The following is a 22,318-nucleotide window of genomic DNA, read 5'->3' as shown; positions in this document are numbered from 1 at the left end:
CTCTAGAGAGTCGCAAAGTCTAGTCTGGTTTATGGCAACTTGAGGTGTAAGCAAACCCTGATTAAGTGATGCATCTGGAATTATGAAATATCAGAAGCATCAAAGGGGGGAATGTGGTGGAATCTCGGTAAAAATAAATTTAGTAGGCAGAGATTGCCACGTGGTATGTGCACGTGCATATGCTGATGTATCGGTCGGTTGGTTGAACGTGGGAACGATACAATCAGTAGTGTACGGAGCATGTGCAGGAATACAGGATATACGAGTATTCCCCTCCTCCATTGTGCTGGGCAAGCCATGTGGTCAAACAGGAAATTAGTCTTTGTTCTGTTGATTGGGTAAGAGTACGTGTGGGTGGAACCGATTATAGGAGGAGCTATATGTCTATATAAGGTGCCTACACTGTACGATCAGGGCTCAGATTTTAGCTATTTTTGGTGACATTAGTCCCTCTGAGTCCCGGTCGGTGAATCGAATAAAGATCTCTTCCTTCCTGAAGAAACCTGTGTCCATCTCTCTGTGCTTGGCTTCCGTCAGTTTCTCCGGTATCAGTCACACATGTCATGTGTCCTTAAGGGATTAAGGTGACACTGTGGGCAACGTAACTGCTTCATCTCATTGAAGTGGTTATAGTCTCTGGAGACCATTTGTGTTTAACCGTTTTTAATATTTTAATGCTAAATGAGAATCCCCAGAAGTGCTGCTTCAGATAATGAGGAAGTATTAGTCTGAGCAGCAATGGGAGGCTGTGATTGGCTGAGAGTGTCAGCTGACTGCTTTCAGCCTATCACAGCGCCCACTGCAGGTACAAATTGGTATGGCTAGAAGGAAGTGTGCAATATCTGCTTTAGGCATACCTTTGATTATGTATATTATACATATAGGATAAGGTTATTACAAAATGGAGGCTTGCTTATTATTCAACAGCACAGTAGAGGTAACTGTGGGTGCAAATGGTTTAACGCTGAATAGTAGGACAGCGTCAGAGGATTTCAGGCACTATAACCACTATAAATTGTTATATTGCCTATAGTTTCCCTTTAAATTGTCTATTTTACTTCATCTCCCGGAGCCTGGTGTAGTTGGAATCACTAATTAGAATCTCCTGTTTCATTAAAGGAACACTATAGTCACCTAAATTACTTCAGCTAAATAAAGCAGTTTTAGTGTATAGATCATTCCCCTGCAATTTCACTGCTCAATTCACTGTCATTTAGGAGTTAAATCACTTTGTTTCTGTTTATGCAGCCCTAGCCACACCTCCCCTGGCTATGATTGACAGAGTCTGCATGAAAAAAAACTGGTTTCACTTTCAAACAGATGTAATTTACCTTAAATAATTGTATCTCAATCTCTAAATTGAACTTTAATCACATACAGGAGGCTCTTGCAGGGTCTAGCAAGCTATATAACAGGGGATAAGAAAATCTTAATTAAACAGAACTTGCAATAAAGAAAGCCTAAATAGGGCTCTCTTTACAGGAAGTGTTTATGGAAGGCTGTGCAAGTCACATGCAGGGAGGTGTGACTAGGGTTCATAAACAAAGGGATTTAACTCCTAAATGGAGGATTGAACAGTGAGGCTGCATGGGGCATGTTCTATACACCAAAACTGCTTCATTAAGCTAAAGTTGTTCAGGTGACTATAGTGTCCCTTTAAGTTTCCACCCATAGAGAGAGATCAGCTGTCCCAATCAGAGTCTTTATAATGCAGCTCAGGGTGTTAGAGGGACAGACTGGAGGGGAACAGGTGGAGTGGTAAGTACCAGTATGTGACTTGTCGAAGTAGCTGGTTAGTGCTGGGTGTAAATATAGGGAGTTTAATTATTTAGTTGATATTCATGCTTTGTAATAGACTCACTAATTGTAGCTAACAGAGCCTGCTGGTTACTAGAGCCACCATGTTTTGCTGATTGCTTATCCCTGGCTGATGTGCAGAGCTTGAAAGGTTGTGCCTTGCAGTTTGTATAATCCATATCATTGTCAAGTCTCAAAGGAACATCCATAATGGCTCCAGCAGAAACTAGAAGTAGTTGCCAAAGCCACCACGTTCTCTAGGTTGGCATACCCTCCATGTTGATGGGCAGTGAATAAAAAAAGCGCTGTCCTCATGTAGAATGCATATGCAGGAATGAGACTTGTTTAGCTCACGTACTGTAACTACTATATGCCAAAGCAGTGGTTATAGTGCTGTGACTCTGCCCCTGATGTTAGAGTTGATAACACATCAGTTCAACTTCAACATTAAAATGTCTCAACAACTGGGAGGATTTGAGAAATGCCGTGAGTGGAATCACCAGTGAACAAATTATCACTAGCGATATTCATTATGAGCTGGCCTGCCTGGCTGCCCCCCCAGCCTTCAAGACACCCTTCAGGTCCTAGTACCCACTGCACAGTGCAAACTCTTCTAGTGCCACAAAGGAACTAAATTGGGGCAGGTCCCCAAAATCAGGACTGTGCTACCAAAAGTGGGACTGTTGGGAGGCCTGTATTAACTATATCACTTTCATTTGTATTTAGATCATACCTCACCACATGGAGAGGTATGAGATCAGGACGGGTGTGATCTGAGCAAGGTTTCGCCGGTGATGCGTTTTGTGTGTGTGTGTGTGTATAAGGGGCAGGCCGCTTGGAAAAGGGATGGACCTGCACACTGAAGGAATGTCTGGCATCAAGCATGTCAGACTGACTGACCACCTATGTGGTTGGTCTCTAACAAATAGGTCAGTGTAGAAAGCCATGCTGCTTGGGCCCTAATGCCCATTCATGGCACATGTGTCTCTCATGATACGCTCGCACTGTATCGCCTGAGATAGTCTTGCACTGGGTACACCAGGAAACATAGTGACCGGACCCCAAAATCAGGACCATCAGTGAATTTTAGCAGACAGTCCAATCATTGCCATCTAGATATGGATCAAATATAGGTGTTGTTTTCCCCAATATAGTGCATAGTTGCTGTATTGCTAAAATAAGAAGGAATTGTGAGCTTTTAACCATGGTAAATGTCGCGAGGGAAGCTTCAAATATGCACCTAAAAGAAATGGCGCATTCCACGGATCTTAACGGAACACTATAGTGTCCGAAACACAAACCTGTACTTCTGACACTGTATGTTTAAAAACTCCATTTAGGTGGCCAACCCCACTTGTAAAGGTAGTTTACCCTCCTTATTTCCAGCGCTGTGCAAATCTTGCCATGGCTGGCCCCACCGACACTCAATCTCCTACTTAAGCTTGACGGTCTCGGCCAATCCAATGCTTTCCCATAGGAAAGCATTGGGAGGATATTGCACATGCGCGGCAAAACACTGCCCTGGCCAATCCACATCTCCTCATAGAGGAGATGCATTGAATCTATTCATCTCTAGGAGGAACATTCAGTGCGTCCACACAGAGTGGAGATGCTGAATGTAGGTGCTGCACACTGTGCGGCGCTGACGCAAGCACCTCTAGTGGCTGTCTGAGTAACTGCCACTAGAGGTGTTTGGCCGTGTTTACATTAAAAAGCCTGCAGGGACAGGCTACAGATGCCTGAACTACATTAAGCTGTACTTCTGGTGACTATAGTGCACCTTTTAAGATATGAAACATTACTTTTTATTTTGGTTCACATCTTGTGCCTTATTGTATATTCCCCTTTGGTCACTTGTATGTGATGTCTATAAATCTACAGGATTCTCGCGTGTTTGGGTCTTTCCACATGGCACAAATTTATCCTATTGACCTCACCCGTCATCCCTCACCCTTTCACGGAGGCTGGAATCCCCTGCAGCCATCAAACGATGAAATCCAGAGGATGTGCAATGCGGTAAGTGACTTAAAAGACACCGGTCATCTCAAATCTATATTCTAATATAATAGCCATATACATACACCTTGGGTCAGACAGTGTTTGAAAACTCAGTCTCTATGGTCTCCCCTGTTTCTGTGCTGGGGGGTAGGGGTGGGGGGTTGAACGAAACAACCCAGAGACAAATAAATATATACATTATACACTATATCCACATGTAACTTACTATTATATTAATCATATATAAATAGTACTATGTTAATAATATAGAATGTTCATGGATGTAATATCAATGAAGAAATGTCATATTTACTAATGTTGGTGTAATGTGTTGTATTACTATGTGCTACAGTTTCACACAAGAAAACCAGACACAGGATTACCAATGACGGATAACACAAAGTAATTAATTTTAATAAAAAAAAAAATCTTACAAAGTTCCATTGTATAGAGAGGTGAAGAAGAGTTTAGGACTTGTCAGAAGTCTAACGTATGGCGAAAACTGCAGACACAAGTCTGGCTGAAATGAACCAAAATGCTTTAAAGAGTGACATGTCTTTGACTAATGGTTATCCAAGATAAAGTCAAACGCATCACGAAATACCGTTAACCCATTTATACCAAAAGGTAAATGGACCCTCTGACAAGAATTTTCTGTGATGTATTTGCGCCATCTACTGCCCAAAATCTAGATGATAGTGTAGCGGTACTTACCCTTCCAGGTGCCGGCCGGGGTCCTCTATTCAAGCCGCGCGTGGCTCAGCTGCTGCACGAGCCGCGCGCGGCTCATCCGACGGCTGGAACTGGAAGGCGGGCAGTGACCGCGAGAAGTGGTCACGTGTCCCGCCTGACTCTAAGAGCGCGCTGCGAGTCTCGGGCGCGCTCTTAAAGGACAGTGGGAGCCTAAAAGGTCTCCCATTGGTCCCTGTCATGCCACACTCCCCATACAATTACCTTTTGGGGGTGTGGATATGACCGGAACCAATCAAAATAGATGTTTAGCTATTTATACTTACCTCTTTCCCTTAGTTCCTTGCCCTATCGTGGTTTCTGCTACAGTTCCCTTTAGCGCTTGTGGTGTTCAGTTGTGTTCCTTCGTATTTGACCTTGGCTTTGTATTCTTACTTCGTTTTTGCTTTATCCTTATCTGTTCTGTTTGCCGGCTTGCTGTTTACTGTGTACCAGACCTCGGCTAGTCCTAGTTTACGCTGTCTCTTTGTGCCCTTGACCTCGGATCGTTCCTGACTCTGTACTTCTCCTATATACGTCGAGTCTGGCCACTCTAAGGACCGGTAGACGTATATTTCCTCTGTGTTGTTTTCTGTTTAGCTGGATCCTGCGTGTTGGGGTATAATCTCGTTGCATTACGATAGGGCCATGGATCCTGCAGATTTAGCTCAACAGATGGCGTCCCATGAGGCTAGATTTGTAGAGCAGGATCACCGTATGGATCAGATAGCCCAGGCTCTCCAGACGCTATTATCTAGAACCATTCCAGCAACCACACCTAACCCTCCTACACCCCTTCTTCCTGAAGTATCTACTTTGTCTAATACTTCGGCCCATTTAACACCCCCTCCTAGATATGGAGGGGACTCTAAGACATGCAGAGGGTTCATTAATCAAATAGAATTCCACTTTGAGATGTATCCACGTTCATTTCCTACAGAGAGGTCTAAGGTTGGGTTCCTTATGCACCAACTTACCGATAAAGCACTTGAGTGGGCAAACCCTATTTGGGAGGCTAATGGACCTATGGTGCATGATTTCAACAGTTTTCTTACGGCTTTTCGTAGAACTTTTTGCTCAACGAAAAGGTCAAAAAATGCCGCAAGAGCATTAATGAGAATTAAACAGGGTTCTAGGTCTGTGGCTGACTATGCTATTCAGTTTCGTACCCTTGCTTCACAGGTAGATTGGACCAACAATAGGTTAACTACTGCCTTCATGGAAGGTTTATCAGACACTATATTGGATGAGGTAGCAGCTAAGGAGCTTCCTATTCCATTAGAGGACCTTATTGACTACCTCATCGATCTAGATAATAGGATTCGTGACAGGCTCTATACTAAGAACAGGTATAGACGTTTTGTTACACCTATTAACCCCAGAGTTAATATACCGGAGAGTGTTAAAGTATCTGAAGAGGAACCTATGCAATTAGGGGTTGCTAAAATCTCTGATACTGAGAAATTACATAGGAGAAGGGACGGACTGTGCCTATACTGCGGTAGGAGAGACCATATGGTAAAGGAATGTCCTTTGCTTTCGGGAAACTCTCGCACCTAAGACCTTATAGGGGACTGGCCTTGGGTGTGATATCGAAGTCTCCTAAATGGCCTCCTAACCGGTTGCTTCTCCCTGTTTCTTTACATAGGGGAGAGAGTTGTATAGCTGAGCACATATACGCTCTGGTTGACTCCGGGGCAGCTGAAAATTTTATAGACTCTGGTTTTGTTAAGAAAAACAACATTCCCATCAGAGAGAAGGAGATACCCTTGGCCGTTGAGGCCATAGATGGTAGACCATTAAGTTCTCCAGTTGTTACTCATGAAACTGTACCGTTACACATGTATACAGGGGTTTTACACTTTGAAACCATTCGGTTCCAGGTCATCACCTCTCCCTCCTCACACTTAGTGTTAGGGTACCCATGGTTACATGCTCACAATCCCATTTTTGACTGGGAAACAGGGCAAATAAAATCATGGCGCGAAGCCTGCCACGAGTCTTGTACTATTGAAGTCACACCTTTGAATTCTATTAATGTTCCTACCACTCCTCCTTTGTCTACGGCTATACCCTCTCAGTACTTATTTTTAAAGACTGTCTTCGATAAAAGGGAGGCTGTCAAATTAGCGCCTCACAGACCCTACGATTGTGCTATTGACTTATTGCCTGGCACTATACCTCCAAACGGCAGGGTGTACCCTTTAACTGTTCAAGAAAACCGTGTCATGGAGGAATATATTAAGGAATCACTGGACAAGGGATTTATTAGGAGATCCTCTTCTCCGGCTCGAGCGGGGTTCTTCTTTGTATCGAAGAAAGAAGGTGATTTAAGACAGTGTATCGATTATAGAGGTCTAAATAAAATCACCATCAAAAATGCATACCCAATACCGTTAATCACGGAATTGTTTGACAGGCTCAAACATGCTACGGTATTCACCAAACTGGATCTTAGAGATGCATACAATTTAATACGTATCAAGAAAGACGGGGGGTGGAGCCAAGCAGGCAAGCAGCCCAGACGTGCCTCGCCAGAGCTCCCGCGTCTGGGGGGAAAACAGGGGTACAGCGCCCGAAAACGACACCCCACAGACTACTGCACACCGTGCCTCATATCAGGAGGTGCTACAGACTAAAACGGTGCCTCTCATGACCCCCTGCACAGCCATCCTGACGTGACGAGGCTTGCGGCCTACCTGAGAACGGACCACGGAGAGACGGACGCTTTTCGGGGCATTAGCCGGAACAGGCGCCGCGGCGAGGAACTCTCTCCCCCCTCCCCGACCGGCGGGGGTCATCCCGGTCACCAAGCTAACACTGCACGCATTGCCAAGCTAGGGATACTAAGATGGCGGCAGCTGCCCTCGAACTGGAGACAGATGAGTGGCACAAAACGCTGGAACAGCGACTGGATGACCTGATCCAGAGATTCTGGCGCAAGCTCACACACAAAGCCGACCACCATAAACAGGTACAGCAGAGACACACACCCCATTATTACCAGGCGCGCCATGCCAAAGATCCCACGAGGCCCCATGAGGGCGGACAAACCAGGCCAGCCGCAGAGACCCCACCACCCCCCAAGGGAGCGAACAGCATTCCACAGCCAAGAACAGCACAAACGGCACATACATGCCCTGAGAAGGGAAAAACCAAGGCGCCCACTGGGTGTAAAGCACCAAGACCACCCACGACTCCACCTCACCCAGCAACTAAACACTGGGACAGCAACACCGACCATCCATACAAGCAAGCAATCACCCACAACTGCTTCCCGCAGGCCACAGCCCCGGGACGCATGGCAGCAACTCCCAGCGGCACCACCGGCGGAACCGCTTGAACCGACCTCACGCAAGGGCATCGTCTAAACAAAACTACCTGGACTATCCATACAGCCCCAGGCACACCATACACGGACATAAGCACACCTAAATAACTGTGCATGTGGCTGAATTTGAACTCTCAGATCTTGGGGTTTATCATGGAAGGACTATGCTCAACCCCTGCAGGGAACTAGCTGACTGACGTGAGAGGTTCAGGACTCCATCTTTGGTATCAAAGTTCACCACCTTCTCGCATGATAATAACTATTGAGCACCTGTTTTGTGTTATACTCATAATTTAAAGTTTTCGGCTACAGAGCCTTGTTTAGCAGAGTGTTTTTGTTTCTTTTATTACGCAAGGGCTTTAGCTTAAATGACTCTGACATCTTTAGGCTATATATATGGGCCATAACGCCCCCCAGTGGCAGTTTCTGTATCGCACGGTCATACATACTTTGAGGAGAGTATAAACTAACCAAATGTACCCTAATCTCAATTCACAGTTAAACCCAGCCTGTATTACTCAGTTAGACTGTTACCTAAGAATGAACAACTGTTTAATCAACCTACTAACATAACTTTCTTAATGATATTAAACATGCTTTTGTTACACGGGAAATTAACACTATTAAACAAAAAATGAGGCATCATTACTCAGGAAATGTAATTGACCAAAGCTATCGATGTACGGACCCTTTATTGTAAACCGTTATTGCATTTCCCTTTCTGTGTTTCTGTACCCCATCTAATATGCTTCAATAAAAGAAAGATTGACAAAAACAAATAAAAGAGACCACGAATGGAAGACAGCATTCAACACTAGATCAGGCCATTATGAGTATACTGTTATGCCATTTGGTCTTTGCAATGCCCCAGCAGTATTTCAAGAATTTATTAATGACGTCTTAAGAGACTTTATTCACACATTTGTAATTGTGTACTTGGATGACATATTAATATATTCTACTGACTTACACACTCATCAGACATGTTACGACAGTTCTGAAGACCCTTCTTGCTAATGGTCTTTATTGTAAACTGGAAAAAATGTCTATTTGACCAATCCGAAGTCCAATTTTTGGGGTATTTGATTTCTGCTAAAGGTTTTCGTATGGATCCCCAGAAGCTTTCTGCTGTCATAGAATGGCCTCTACCACAAGGTCTGAAAGCAATTCAGCGTTTTCTTGGTTTCTCTAATTATTATAGACTGTTTATCAAAGGTTTTTCGTCTATTGTAGCACCTATTACCCGTATGACAAAAAAGGAAGGCAATACTCGTGTCTGGTCTTCCGAGGCACTTCAGGCTTTTGAATTTCTTAAAACTATGTTTGCCTCTGCACCTATCTTACAGCATCCTGTCCCCTCACTGCCCTATATTCTTGAGGTTGATGCTTCTGATATCTGGGTAGGTGCTGTTTTGTCCCAAAGAGTCGCCTGAAAAGCCTTTGCATCCTTGTGGTTTATTTTCCAAACAAATGTCCAAGGCGGAAAATAATTATGATGTGGGTAATCGCGAACTCCTTGCTATTATTTTAGCACTTAAAGAATGGAGGCATTTGCTAGAAGGAACCAAGGATCCTATCCTCATATTTACGGATCACAAGAACCTATCCTACCTTAGTGAGGCTAAAAGATTGTCTTCTAGGCAGGCTACGTGGTCACTGTTTTTGTCCCATTTCAATTATATTATCACCTATAGGCCGGGTGACCGCAACACTAAAGCGGACGCTCTGTCTAGACAGTTCGAAACTACTGACAAACAGGAGATTGATGTTACTCCCGTCATTCCCCCAGAAAGGATAATAGCTACTACTATTTTGTCTATTTCCTCGTCCCTCTTGCAGGCCATACAATCGAAACAAAGCATGGCTCCTAGCGAGAGGCCTACTGATAAACTATTCGTTGATGTTCCCGAGAGACTGGATATTCTGTCGTTATATCATGACACTAAGACTGCTGGACATCCTGGTATTTCCAAAACGGTGTCGGCTATTTCTAGGTATTTTTGGTGGGATTCCTTGCGTAAGGATGTCACCGACTATATAGGTGCCTGTACCACTTGTGCCTGTATGAAATCTTCTCGTAGGGTTCCGTGTGGGCTGTTGCATCCGTTACCCGTTCCCGAGAGGCCTTGGTCTAACCTGTCCATGGATTTCATTGTTGAATTACCTCCTTCGAATGGTAACACTGTTATCCTAATGATAGTTGATCGGTTTTCCAAGATGGCCCACTTTGTGTCTCTTCGCAAGCTGCCCACGTCTAGGGAACTGGCACTTATCTTTGCTAGAGAGGTGTTTCGGTTGCATGGCATTCCCATATCTATTGTGTCTGATAGGGGTAGCCAGTTTATTTCCAGGTTTTGGAAAGCCTTTTGTTCAGAAATGGGTATTACACACTCTCATTTTCTTCCGCATACCACCCCCAATCTAATGGAGCTGCTGAACGTGCCAATCAATCTCTGGAGCAATACCTTCGTTGTTTCGTGTCCCACGATCAGAATAATTGATCTGACCTCCTTCCTTGGGCTGAATTTGCTCGGAATAACGCTACTCATGATTCTTCCGGCAAAAGTCCTTTTTACGTTGTTTCTGGCTGCTTTCTCCTCACAGGGGATGCCAGTTCTGGATGAGCATTTAGCTGGGTTACGTAATACTTGGGAGCAGGTTCAGCGTTCTTTGGTGGATTCCGCTGCTTGCCAGAAGTTGCAGGGCGGCTCCTTCTTATGTCGTGGGGGACAGGGTTTTGCTTTCCACGCGAAATATTCGCCTCCAGGTGCCTTCAATGAAATTGGCTCCACGCTTTATTGGCCCTTATCGTATTTTGCATAAGGTTAATCCTGTCTCGTATTGATACCGGAGAAACTGACGGAAGCCGAGCACAGAGAGATGGACACAGGTTTCTTCAGGAAGGAAGAGATTCTTTATTCGATTCACCGACCGGGACTCAGAGGGACTAATGTCACCAAAAAACAGCAAAGTCTGAGCCCTGATCATACAGTGTAGGTCCCTTATATAGGCATGTAGCTCCTCCCATAATCAGTTCAACCTACACATACTCTTATCTAATCAACCGAATAGAGACTAAATTCCTGTTTGACCACATGGCTTGCCCAGCACAATGGAGGAGGGGTAATACTTGTATATCCAGTATTCCTACACATGCTCCTTACACTACTGATTGTATCTTAGCTACGTGTAACTGACTAACTGATACATCAACAAATGCAAGTGCACATACCACGTGGCAATCTTGTCCTAGTAAATTTATTTTTACTGAGATTCCACCACATTATGCCTAGAGTCTTCCTAAGAATCTGCGTATTCCTAATGTCTTTCATACTTCCCTGTTGAAGCCTTACGTACGCAACCACTATACACGCATACCCCTCCTTCCCCTCCTGTCTCTGTGGAGGGTCATGAGGAATTTGAAGTATCTGCCGTTCTTGACTCCCGTTTCCTTAGGGGTCGACTTCAATACCTTGTACATTGGAAGGGCTATGGGCCTGAGGAGCACAGTTGGATTTCCGCTGATGCTGTTCACGCTCCTCGCCTGGTGCGTTCCTTCCATTCTCGTTTTCTTGCCAGGCCTGGCCCTCCCCGCCCAGAGGGCGTGTCCTCAGGGGGGGGTACTGTAGCGGTACTTACCCTTCCAGGTGCCGGCCGGGTTCCTATATTCAAGCTGCTCAGCTGCTGCACGAGCCGCCTGCGGCTCATCCGACGGCTGGAACTGGAAGGCGGGCAGTGACCGTGAGAAGCGGTCACGTGTCCCGCCTGACTCTAAGAGCGCGCCGTGAGTCTCGGGTGCGCTCTTAAAGGGACAGTGGGAGCCTAAATTAGAAAAGGTCTCCCATTGTTCCATGTCACGCCACACTTCCCATACAATTACCTTTTGTGGGTGTGGATATGACAGGAACCAATCAAAATAGATGTTTAGCTATTTATACTTGCCTCTTTCCCTTAGTTCCTTGCCCTATTGTGGTTTCTGCTACAGTTCCCTTTAGCGCTTGTGGTGTTCAGTTGTGTTCCTTCGTATTTGACCTTGGCTTTGTATTCTGTCTTTGTTTTCGCTTTATCCTTATCTGTTCTGTTTGCCGGCTTGCTGTTTACTGTGTACCAGATCCCGGCTAGTCCTAGTTTACGCTGTCTCTTTGTGCCCTTGACCTCGGATCGTTCCTGACTCTGTACTTCTCCTATATACGTCGAGTCCGGCCACTCTAAGGACCGGTAGACGTATATTTCCTCTGTGTTGTCTTCTGTTTAGCTGGATCCTGCGTGTTGGGGTATAATCTCCTTACAGATAGTCTGTAGGGAAGACATGCCCACCTTTCTCTATTGGTCACTATCGACTAGAGACGTATAGAGTACTTCTTCTTTAAAAATTAAGGACAAAGGAGAGAGAGTGACTACAGACTGAGAAATGCTCTGAGGATGGACTCACGCCTAACATCGAAGATCTGACCTCTGAAACCAAAGGTGGACACACCCAATTCTTTGTATCTTTTCCAACTAACATTTAACTTTGAAATTCTATAAAATTCAGAACTCTTAAAACTTTCATATTTCCCACAATTATCATCATACGGGGGGGGAGGGGGTGACTTCAATGCGGTGCCAAGTCCTGCAGCTGACAGAAGCTCAAAACCAGGCACCGTAAGATCGCAGGGCAGAGGGAGCCAAGACAAGCTACTACACACATTCCTGAAACACACAGCCTGGCGGCTACAACACCCGACCACATCTGACTACACATTTTACTCCGCACCACACAACACCTACTCCAGAATAGATATTATGTTTCTCAATGGAGCAGGGATGGCCAAGGACCTCCACACGGACATTAACAGCATCACATGGTCAGATCACGCAGACATAACACTCACACTGGGCAACTTATGCTATAAATCCAACTGGTCGTGGAGGCTCAATACCAGCCTCTTGAGAGACGACATAACACAAGCAACAACCTGACAAGCTATCACAGAATACTTTGAGATTAACGCAACACCCGAAGCTAGCCCCACCACGTTCTGGGCAGCACATAAAGCAGTCTTGCGCGGCCACTTTATAAAAATAAAACGAAACAGCTACTCGACCTACAGTCAGCCCTACGTAAAAAGGAGCAACACAAAACAAATCAGTCAGACTCGAACCTTAGGGAACTCAATGCCCTCAGACACTCTATCAGAGATATCACTCTGGAGGCGGTGTCACGTTCCATACTGTGGTCGAAACGCCTTTTTTTACGAGAAGGCAAATAAGACAGATACACTCTTGGCTAGGGTGCTCTGCCCGAGGCCGCAGGGTAAAACCATAACAAAAATGCGCACAACAGCAAACACACTAGTTGAGACGCCTGAAACTATTAACGAAGTGTTTAAATCATACTTCTCAGACCTATACAATCACTCCCCCCACCTCCAGGCCACCAACGCGACATATAGTAACCACTTTATGCAGGACGGGACGCCCGACAGCGATATGGCAACGGCAAACGTTGTTCTCCTGCCAAAACCAGGGAAAGACTACACACTAGCCCTGAGCTACAGGCCAATCTCGCTCATCAACACTGACCTCAAGATATTTGCTACAATCTTAGCATCCAGACTCACCGGGGCTCCCGCGCTTGATCCACCCGGACCAGGTGGGCTTTATGCCCGGCCGCCAACTATACGAAAACACACAACGAGGGGTTAGCACAATCTGGCACATGGGGAATCCAAGGCGCCTTCTCTGGCACTCACTGGATGCGGAGAAGGCGTTTGACAGGGTGCTGTGGCCTTACTTGTTCGAATTACTCCGATTTCAAGGGTTCCCAGAGACCTTTGTAACAGCGATACAAGCATTATACACCGACCTGAGGGCACAAATACTCATCACGGGGGCACATTAAACACCCTTTACCCTGGGAAACGGCACCAGACAGGGTTGCCCGCTATCCCCCCTTCTATTCACCTTAACCTTAGAGCCACTACTACAAGCTATCAGGCAGCACCCGCACATTAAAGGCATCAAGATAGGGGGCACACCAATCACGGTCTCGGCATATGCCGATGACGTAATGCTGACTCAGGGAACCAATGCACTCTCTCCACCACTTAACGCTCGTACTGGAGCGATTTGGAAATATAGCAGGGTACAAAATCAACTACTCCAAATCAGTGGCAATGCCCTTCCACCTGGAGCCCCCTGACGTAGCCCACATACACAACACATATCACTTCAAGATTTCCACAGACGAATTTATGTACCTGGGGGTCCATCTAACAGCAAACACATCCTCCCTATTTGCCCGCAACTATACACCCCTGCTCCGGACCCTCCTCACGGAACTGGAGCAGTGGACAGACAGGCCTCCTCCTGGATGGGGCGAGTAAACTCTATAAAAATGAATGTGTTGCCGAGGCTCTTATTCCTCTTCCAGGCACCGTCGATATGAGTGACCCAGGGGGACCTGACAGGCATACAAAGGGCGATCGATGCCTTCATCTGGCACAACAAACACCTAAGAATAGCACGCGCCCTCATGTACAGACCGAAACCCAGGGGGGGGGACTGGGACTGCCCAATATATAAGCCTACTATCTAGCGGCACAGCTGGCTCAGGTGATACAGTGGCACACATCCCCAGGCAGACGATGGGTAGATCTGGAGTCACTGATGACAGGTCAGGACCTCTCACAATTTTTCATATGGGCACCCAGAACACACAGAGCCATACTACGAACCGCAAATCTGGCCATGCTCAACTCCATACAGATATGGGACCAAACCAAAACGAAGTACGCCCTCAGCCCCCATTTGTCCCCCAATGGTGCCGGTCCTTAGAAATAGGGCTTTCCACCCCTGGAATGAGGGCGAGAGACTACAAGGGGATAGAGGCCACAGGGTTCCAAAGATAGGTCCACCTATATGTGAACCAAAACGTCGCTTACGAACACCTAAGCACCAAAGCCACCTAATGAACAAGAGATTACTTTAGGTACTTACAAATCCGAGACGTCGTGCAAAAGCCCGAGATACAGAAGGCGGCCCTGACGCCACTGACCTTTTTCGAAAAACTGTTATAATGAGACTACACAAACTAAACTTATCACACTAATGTACAACCACCTCAATGGGGCTCCAGACAGGGAGGGCACACTACGATACACTGACCAGTGGGAAGCCGACCTGGGGGAGGTACTAGAGGGAACGAAGTGGCAAGATATATGGGAAGCATGCATCAAAACCACAATATGTGTAACACTCCAAGAACAATCTTATAAAATGCTATTCCGATGGTACATGACCCCAGTGAAACAGAAACACATGGGACTGAGCCCCACAGACGATTGCTGGCATGGGTGTGGGGGGCGAGGCACGTATATACACATGTGGTGGGAGTGCCCGGGGGTCGCGGAGTACTGGCGCAACATCGTAGAGCTCGGCTCACAAATCTTACAAAAACTGGGGTTAGACCCATGGGCGTGCCTACTATCAAGACCCACAGAGGGCCTCCCCAGACACGAACAAAGGCTCCTTAACATGCTCTATTTAGCGGCCCGTAGGGCCCTAGCACAACAGTGGTCATGCCCAGACCTCCCGCGGATATCTCGGGTCGAGACAAAAATGCGAGACAACTACATAATGGATAAATTAACCGCCCAGGTGCAAAACACTATGACTAAGTTCCAAAAGGTCTGGGACCTGTGGGAGCAGTACGATACTTAGAATAGTGACTCGGGGCATGGGGCGGCATCCATGCAATCTAAAAAGTGGCAAAGATTGGGATTCACCCAACACCAAATATCACACCAGAACCCAGACAAGTGGCAGCGGCACCACTACCGGACGGGTATATGGTCAAACCCAGCACACGGAGCGCAGCCTGCGGGGACTGGCAGCCCCTGTCTTTAGCCCATCGGGAAACCATCTCAAGACGATACTTATACACATATACTTGTCTCTAACTCTCTACCTTTCCTTTCTACCTATCTATTGAATGCACTCTAGACTCGCAAGCCGGCAGGAGGGGTGTCAGACTAAAATATGCTTACATTCCGCAGAAGACAGGGGGTGCGGGGGAGCAGTCGCGCGCCCCATGGGGCTCGGGGCTGAAACTCTGCTCCCTAAGCCTACTCCTGCACATCAATTCCATTGTATATAGTTACTTTTGCTTACCAACATAACAGAAAATATAAGACGGAGACAGCCACAGAGAGCATGATGTATGTAACATGTCTAAACTAACCACTGCAATTTGCATTCTGTAAAACACTGTATGACACTGCACTGTCACTTGCATAAATGTATACGCTTAAATGTTTACCATCTTCTTCGTTAGACCAAAAATAAAATAAAATAAAAATAAAAAAATACCAGGCAATTATCCAGATATATTGGCTTACGTAATTTAGATATGGTAAATCTTAATTAGGAAAGTTAAAATTCTGCAAACGTAAAATCTGGTTAGAACTATTCTTATTGGATGGACATAGGAATGGTAAATGATCAAGTATGATAAATATTGTATTTGTCATTGCAATATAATAGGATATCTTGCCTATGAGAATTGCAGCCAGCAGTGAATGAGTTGATTCAATGTGATTTGATTGTCAGCCAAAGTTTTATTGCTTTAAGCTGGGCTGCTGTGTGACTTGTTCTGTGTTAAGGAATGTCTAGTAAGCTGACTCAAAGTGAAGTGTCTTGTCATGGATCGTTTTGATAACTGTTTTGATACATACATGTCGATATAACTGTTGCTAGATTGAACTATCAATTGTGTTAAACAACTGCCATATTGTAAACTTATCTTATTCCTAAATAGTCACTGATTGTCACGCATGTTACTTATAATTATTATTATTATTATTACTATTATTATTATTATTATTATTATTATTATTGTCACAATAAATTATATTTTTAGAATTTGTGATTAACGTGAAAAAAAATCCTCTAATGAAACTTACTCCAGGATCTATGAGAATTAAAAATAGTGGGTAATGCTCAGCTTTAAATTAATATAATTGGGGAAACAGTGCCAAGATATACATTTTTGATATAATAAAATGATTACCTTAATTTTAGATTTTATTTATTTTATTTTTATAAAATACATGTTTTAATATTAATCACCCCATAAATACCCTCACAGTTCTGGGAGTGACGATGGAAAGACCATAGAGATGACTGTTTGTTTATTCAACGCAATGTAAACATGGCTATTTCTACAAAACTGCAATGTTCTACATTGGAAGTTCCACATGGCCCGCTGCACCAAGACCACATCACTGAGATAAAGTGGTTGGGGTGTCTGCTGTGGTCTTCTAACACTAGAGATCCCTTTACACTGCCTGGTTACACTAGTCTGGTTGCTGGTGGAAATGAAAATGATCAGACATTGTAAAGTAAAGGTCACATTTTAGACCAAACATGGCAGACATGGAGATTTTATTTTTTCCCAGTTTGTCTGTTTTTTTTTTTGTCAATCTTTATTTTATTTGTGCATTGAGAGAACAAACATGCCTGCACTGCCACGACAGCAGGTGCAAGCAAATATGCAGACAAAGTATAACAGTGTGGTGTTAAGAAACTTTGCACATTTTTTGTTATGGAACAAGGTGAACATTAAACAATGAGTATAACAAAGCTGCACAGTGTTCCGCTTATGTGTTAAAGAAAACTTGTTACAGGTTAAGGGTAGGTCACTTGTATATCAGTGGTACGCTTATTGTACATTATGCTTTTCCACAGGCTAGGCACGGATGATTATAGCTTGTTAAATTATGAACATGCTTAAGCGTGTGGCAATAGTTAAACTCAGGCTGAAGATGGTGCTGCACTATATAAAAGTAATGTATCATAGCAAAGTTACAGTGAGGGAGAGGTAGTAAATACCAAGAAATTGCCAAGCACACAGGCTTATTAGTATGAGAGTGGCAGGTGGTCGGCTATCTGGTAGTGTGACCCTTGCTTGTAACACAACTTTATACGCCTGTTAGTGTTATAATAATGCTAAGCACGAAAAATTAAAAAACAGAAAAAGGAAAACTAATAGGCATTAACAGTTATTTAAGTGTTCTCTGGTGTGAGCAAGTCTCGGTTGAGGAGGCTGTTGTTATCTGGACAGCGTCCTTTGCGGCAGAGGCTCTAAGCAGGGGCCGCTGCGCTTTCCTGGAGTGTAAGTTCTGTCAACCTATACCCAGCATAGGAAAGAGCTTTAAGGATGCTTGGGAGTCCTGTGGGCCGAGCAAGATTCAGCGCTGCGAGTTCCGTTGACTTTCTTGTCCGTCAGTCGCTGTGGAGACCTGTGCTTGCGTTGCACATAAATGTTTGTGTCTTTGGGGTTCTCCATGGCTGCGGCTGGGTACTGTGTTGTGAGGTAGGCCTGCCTGCTGGTAGTTGAGTCGCAGGTCTTGGCTTAATGCTGGCTCTTGGGGAAGCCAGTGTTTTTTTTCGATCTGGCCTCGCTGCTTGGTGTGGACATGTCCGTTGGTGTGTGAGTGGGTGAGGCCTCGTGGCTCTCATGCTGTCTCTCTACTTCCCCAGCTAATGTGTTTGGGGGCTGGTCGGGTTCTCCGAGGTTCACCAGTCTCGTGTTTCACGCCACCGGGAGGAGACTGCTGCTTCTTGTCGGTTGTGCCCCTCTGCGCCACAGTTTCTGCCAGAAAAGTGCGTCCAGCTGCTGTTCGACGTTTTCCATCAGGTTGAGTAATAGGCAACAGAGGGTTGTAGTCAATGGAGTATATTTGAAGCTTGGGCTTGTCACCAGTGGGGTACCTCAGGGATCTGTATTTGGACCCATTCTCTTTAATATTTATATTGGTGATATTGCAGAAGATCTTGATGGTAAGGTATGTCTTTTTGCTGATGATGCTAAGATATGTAATAGGGTTGATGTTCCAGGTGGGATAAGCCAAATGGCAAATGATTTAGGTAAACTAGAAAAATGGTCAGAGTTATGGCAACTGACATTTAATGTGGATAAGTGCAAGATAATGCATCTTGGATGTAAAACCCCAATGGCAGAGTACAGAATATTTGATAGTCCTAACCTCAACATCTGAGGAAAGGGATTTAGGGGTGACTATTTCTGATGACTTAAAGGTAGGCAGACAATGTAATATAGCAGCAGGAAATGCTAGCAGAATGCTTGGTTGTATAGGGAGAGGTATTGGCAGTAGAAAGAGGGAAGTGCTCATGTCTCAGTGTACAGAACACTGGTGAAACCTCACTTGGAGATTGTACGGAGTACTGGAGACCATATCTTCAGAAGGGTATTGATACTTTAGAGAGAGTTCAGAGAAGGGCTACTAAACTGGTTTATGGATTGCAAGATAAAACTTACCAGGAAAGGTTAAAGGATCTTAACATGTATAGCTTGGAGGAAAGACGAGACAGGGGGGGGGGGGTATGATAGAAACATTTAAATACATAAAGGGAATCAACACAGTAAAGGAGGAGACTATATTTAAAAGAAGAAAAACTACCACAACAAGAGGACATAGTCTTAAATTAGAGGGACAAAGGTTTAAAAATAATATCCGGAAGTATTACTTTACTGAGAGGGTAATGGAAGCATGGAATAGCCTTCCAGCTGAAGTGGTAGAGGTTAACACAGTAAAGGAGTTTAAGCATGTGTGGGATAGGCATAAGGCTATGGGCCGAATGGTTCTTATCTGCCGTCACTTTCTGTTTCTGTACGTGGTCAGCATGGCAGTCGCCATTTTGGCCATGGCTGTGTTGCAGTGCTGTGTGTTTGGATCAGGTAAGTTTCATTTGTATCAGTCGATTGATTGTGCCGAGATATCACTCACTGGCTAGGGGGGGTGAACGGGGTCTTAAGCGTTGCAGCTTTTTTCCTGCAGAGCCGCCGGCGGGGAGGTAGTCAGCCCCTCCGGCGCCTGTACCCGCTGGCAGGCCGCAATCCTATGTCCGCTTCAGATCGATTCTCCGAGCCCGGCGATCCGGCCAATTGAGCCTCGGGGTATCACCGCTACTCTGTTGCGTTAGATTATCAAGTTCGGTGTGATATTTCAGGGATAAGTCTCTTATTTGCCGGTTCTCGCACGGAGCTCTAGTTTAGTGCGACCAGTCTGCTCGGCGGTCAGGCCCCACCCCCAATTGTCTGTTTTTATCTAAAATCTGAAATACACTTGGAATTGTCTTAGAACTCCAGGTGGCTCACACTTGAACTCTGTGCATCTTGTATGAGAGTCATTGGATTTGATCCCACAGCTGGGAAAGTGTGGCTTGTTTGACTGGAGGACATCTGCTGAGGAGAGATTCTCTGGATTGTTAGTGACGTTAAATACACAAGTAAATTGACCCATATCCAGCAGTCGGTAAACATCTCACTTTGTCCACGTATAGTGATGCAAACCAAATCACTGGTTTAACGTCCTAAAACCACCAGCACATAGACACATATTTAAGAAATACTGATGGTGAAATTTCATATGGCCTATTTTGAATTTTTGGTTATCAGTCTTTATGACTGTATTGCTCTTTATTTTTGTGTATGACTTCACACTACCTCCATATCCCAATAATATGATATAAGTGACATACTAACGAACTCAAGCTTGCTATGTGAAAGACTCTGTCCTGATTAACATAATACACTTTAATTCTGCAAATTCCCTCCCCACGATGGACCACCTATATGGCTGGTGAATGCCTAGACGTCCTCTCACTGTGTATTACTAATTACTAAAGTCTATTTCTGACGCTGCTTTCTGTTGAGGATCCCGAGTGTTATTGTGTTTTTATGCAGGTGAGGAACGAGGTTCAGAGTTATGAGCGGAGAATTTTTCAAGTGTTTCGTGCCGTGCAGTACAGAACCCAAGTCTTGTCCTGGACGACTCACTTCATTAAGGTATGTAACAAATAAGAAGGGGCACACTTCTCTTAAAAGGATACTCTGAGCAGATTGTGTGTGAGTGCAATGGCCTGGTACCAGCAAACACATACAATGTTTTCCTATATCAGACAGGTAGATTAACTAAACATCCCCATCTCTGGTAGGAAGTGAACAACGTTATAACTTTAAAATGCATGCAATAAAGTTCAATAACTGCCAAATTGAAAAAAAAAAATCCTAAAATGTTTGTAACGGACCGTTTCAGCAGACAAGGGGTTAAAATCTGTTTAGGCGATATTCCCCTTTCAGATATAAAGGCAGCTACTGCAGAACACCAAACTCCCGAATTGAACACAAGTGAATGCACCAAACTCCTGAACTGCATACAAGGGAATAAGGTAGCACTCCAAACTCCCGAACCGAAACCTCACAAATAGTTGCTAGCAGACGAACAAGAAAAGCAGACAGTCCTAGCAAGCAATCTTCCAGCAGCATACAGTGAATCCCCCCAAGAACGAGACAAGGCTCCGTGTTGAGGGTCAAGCAGTGGTCTGTTTTATTATGGGCTACCCACCCAGTATTTATGCAGGTCTCCCACTTGGTGGACACTCCCCTAGGGGACCAAATGGGAGACTGTAACAAAAGACAGACAGGTATCAATTTAGGACATACAGTCACAATACTTTCCCACAATGCATCCTGGCTTCCTCTCCTCTGCCCTGGAGATAATTGAGAAGTAATTCAATTATCTCCCAGGACAAAGGCAAATGACCATTATGCACATGGTGAGCACAAAAACATAAAAACACTTTAAAATACCCAAAGTCATATTTTATACATAAAACACAGACATGTCACACATCCCCAGAGAGCTGGGATCTGAACACACAAAACTACCGAATAGCTCTCAGATCCTATTCACACAGTTCAATTGCCATGGAGCCAAAGTCTTTAATTACACGAATAGGCTCCATGGCATAGCTATCTGGGTTAACATATTCACATAACAAAAGTACCGGATGAACCTGTGTTCGGTTCAATCGGTACGAATAAGAACCAGGAGGCGGACGGCTCAGCGGTGTTCGTGCAAATAAGTGTCCGTTTTTAGATCCATGGTGTAAGCGCTGAACACCGCTTGCCGCTCGGGACTTTTAAAATGGCCGCTGCCACGTGTTCGGTAAACAAACAAAGACCACCCTGTATTCGTCAATTAAGCTACGGTTAACCGCAGCTTCAGGGAGGTAAATTGGCGGCACACTACAGCTCCCAGGTGGTCGCTCCTTCGGCAGTTTGTTCGGTAGATAAAATCTACCGAACACCCCGGCAGAAAGGCACGAATAAGCCTTTCTGCAGGGAAAATAGTCTTTTAAAGTCTGGTCCATAGTCCAAAGGCAGCAGGCGGGCAACCAGGCTTCTCCAATGCAATGTGGCGAGATTGCTCTCGTCACAATGTTCAATTAGTGTTTCTGTGTTTTGTTTTGTTTTTCCTATCGCAATACAGGTGTCTGTGCACAGTAGTGGAAGCAGCTTCAGTCCCCCTAAGACACTCTAGTATGGGTAATAAGCCGCAATTCTGGAACAAAGCAGTGTTTGGGGCTTGTTTTTTGTGTGCTCTAAAAATAAGG

At 44.9% G+C, this 22,318-nt stretch overlaps 2 protein-coding genes across 4 annotated transcripts in view; both read left to right on the top strand.

The window, feature by feature from the left end:
- LOC134573755 (zinc finger protein 850-like) overlaps window positions 1-22,318 on the top strand; it is a 788,930-nt gene that overhangs the window by 45,405 nt on the left and 721,207 nt on the right. The window lies entirely within an intron of this gene.
- Window positions 1-22,318, top strand: part of LOC134601775 (cystatin-A-like) — a 104,534-nt gene that overhangs the window by 60,196 nt on the left and 22,020 nt on the right. For all 3 annotated transcript variants that reach the window (XM_063446279.1, XM_063446277.1, XM_063446283.1), the window contains exons 2-3: window positions 3,679-3,813; window positions 20,607-20,708. In XM_063446279.1, coding sequence (XP_063302349.1) covers window positions 3,706-3,813; window positions 20,607-20,708 — 210 coding nt within the window. In that variant the 5' untranslated portion in view covers window positions 3,679-3,705. The remainder of the gene's footprint in view (window positions 1-3,678; window positions 3,814-20,606; window positions 20,709-22,318) is intronic.

This window comes from Pelobates fuscus, chromosome 1, assembly GCF_036172605.1.
Source record: "Pelobates fuscus isolate aPelFus1 chromosome 1, aPelFus1.pri, whole genome shotgun sequence".
Lineage (NCBI taxonomy): Eukaryota > Metazoa > Chordata > Amphibia > Anura > Pelobatidae > Pelobates > Pelobates fuscus.
This window is presented reverse-complemented; position numbering and strand designations above follow the sequence as displayed.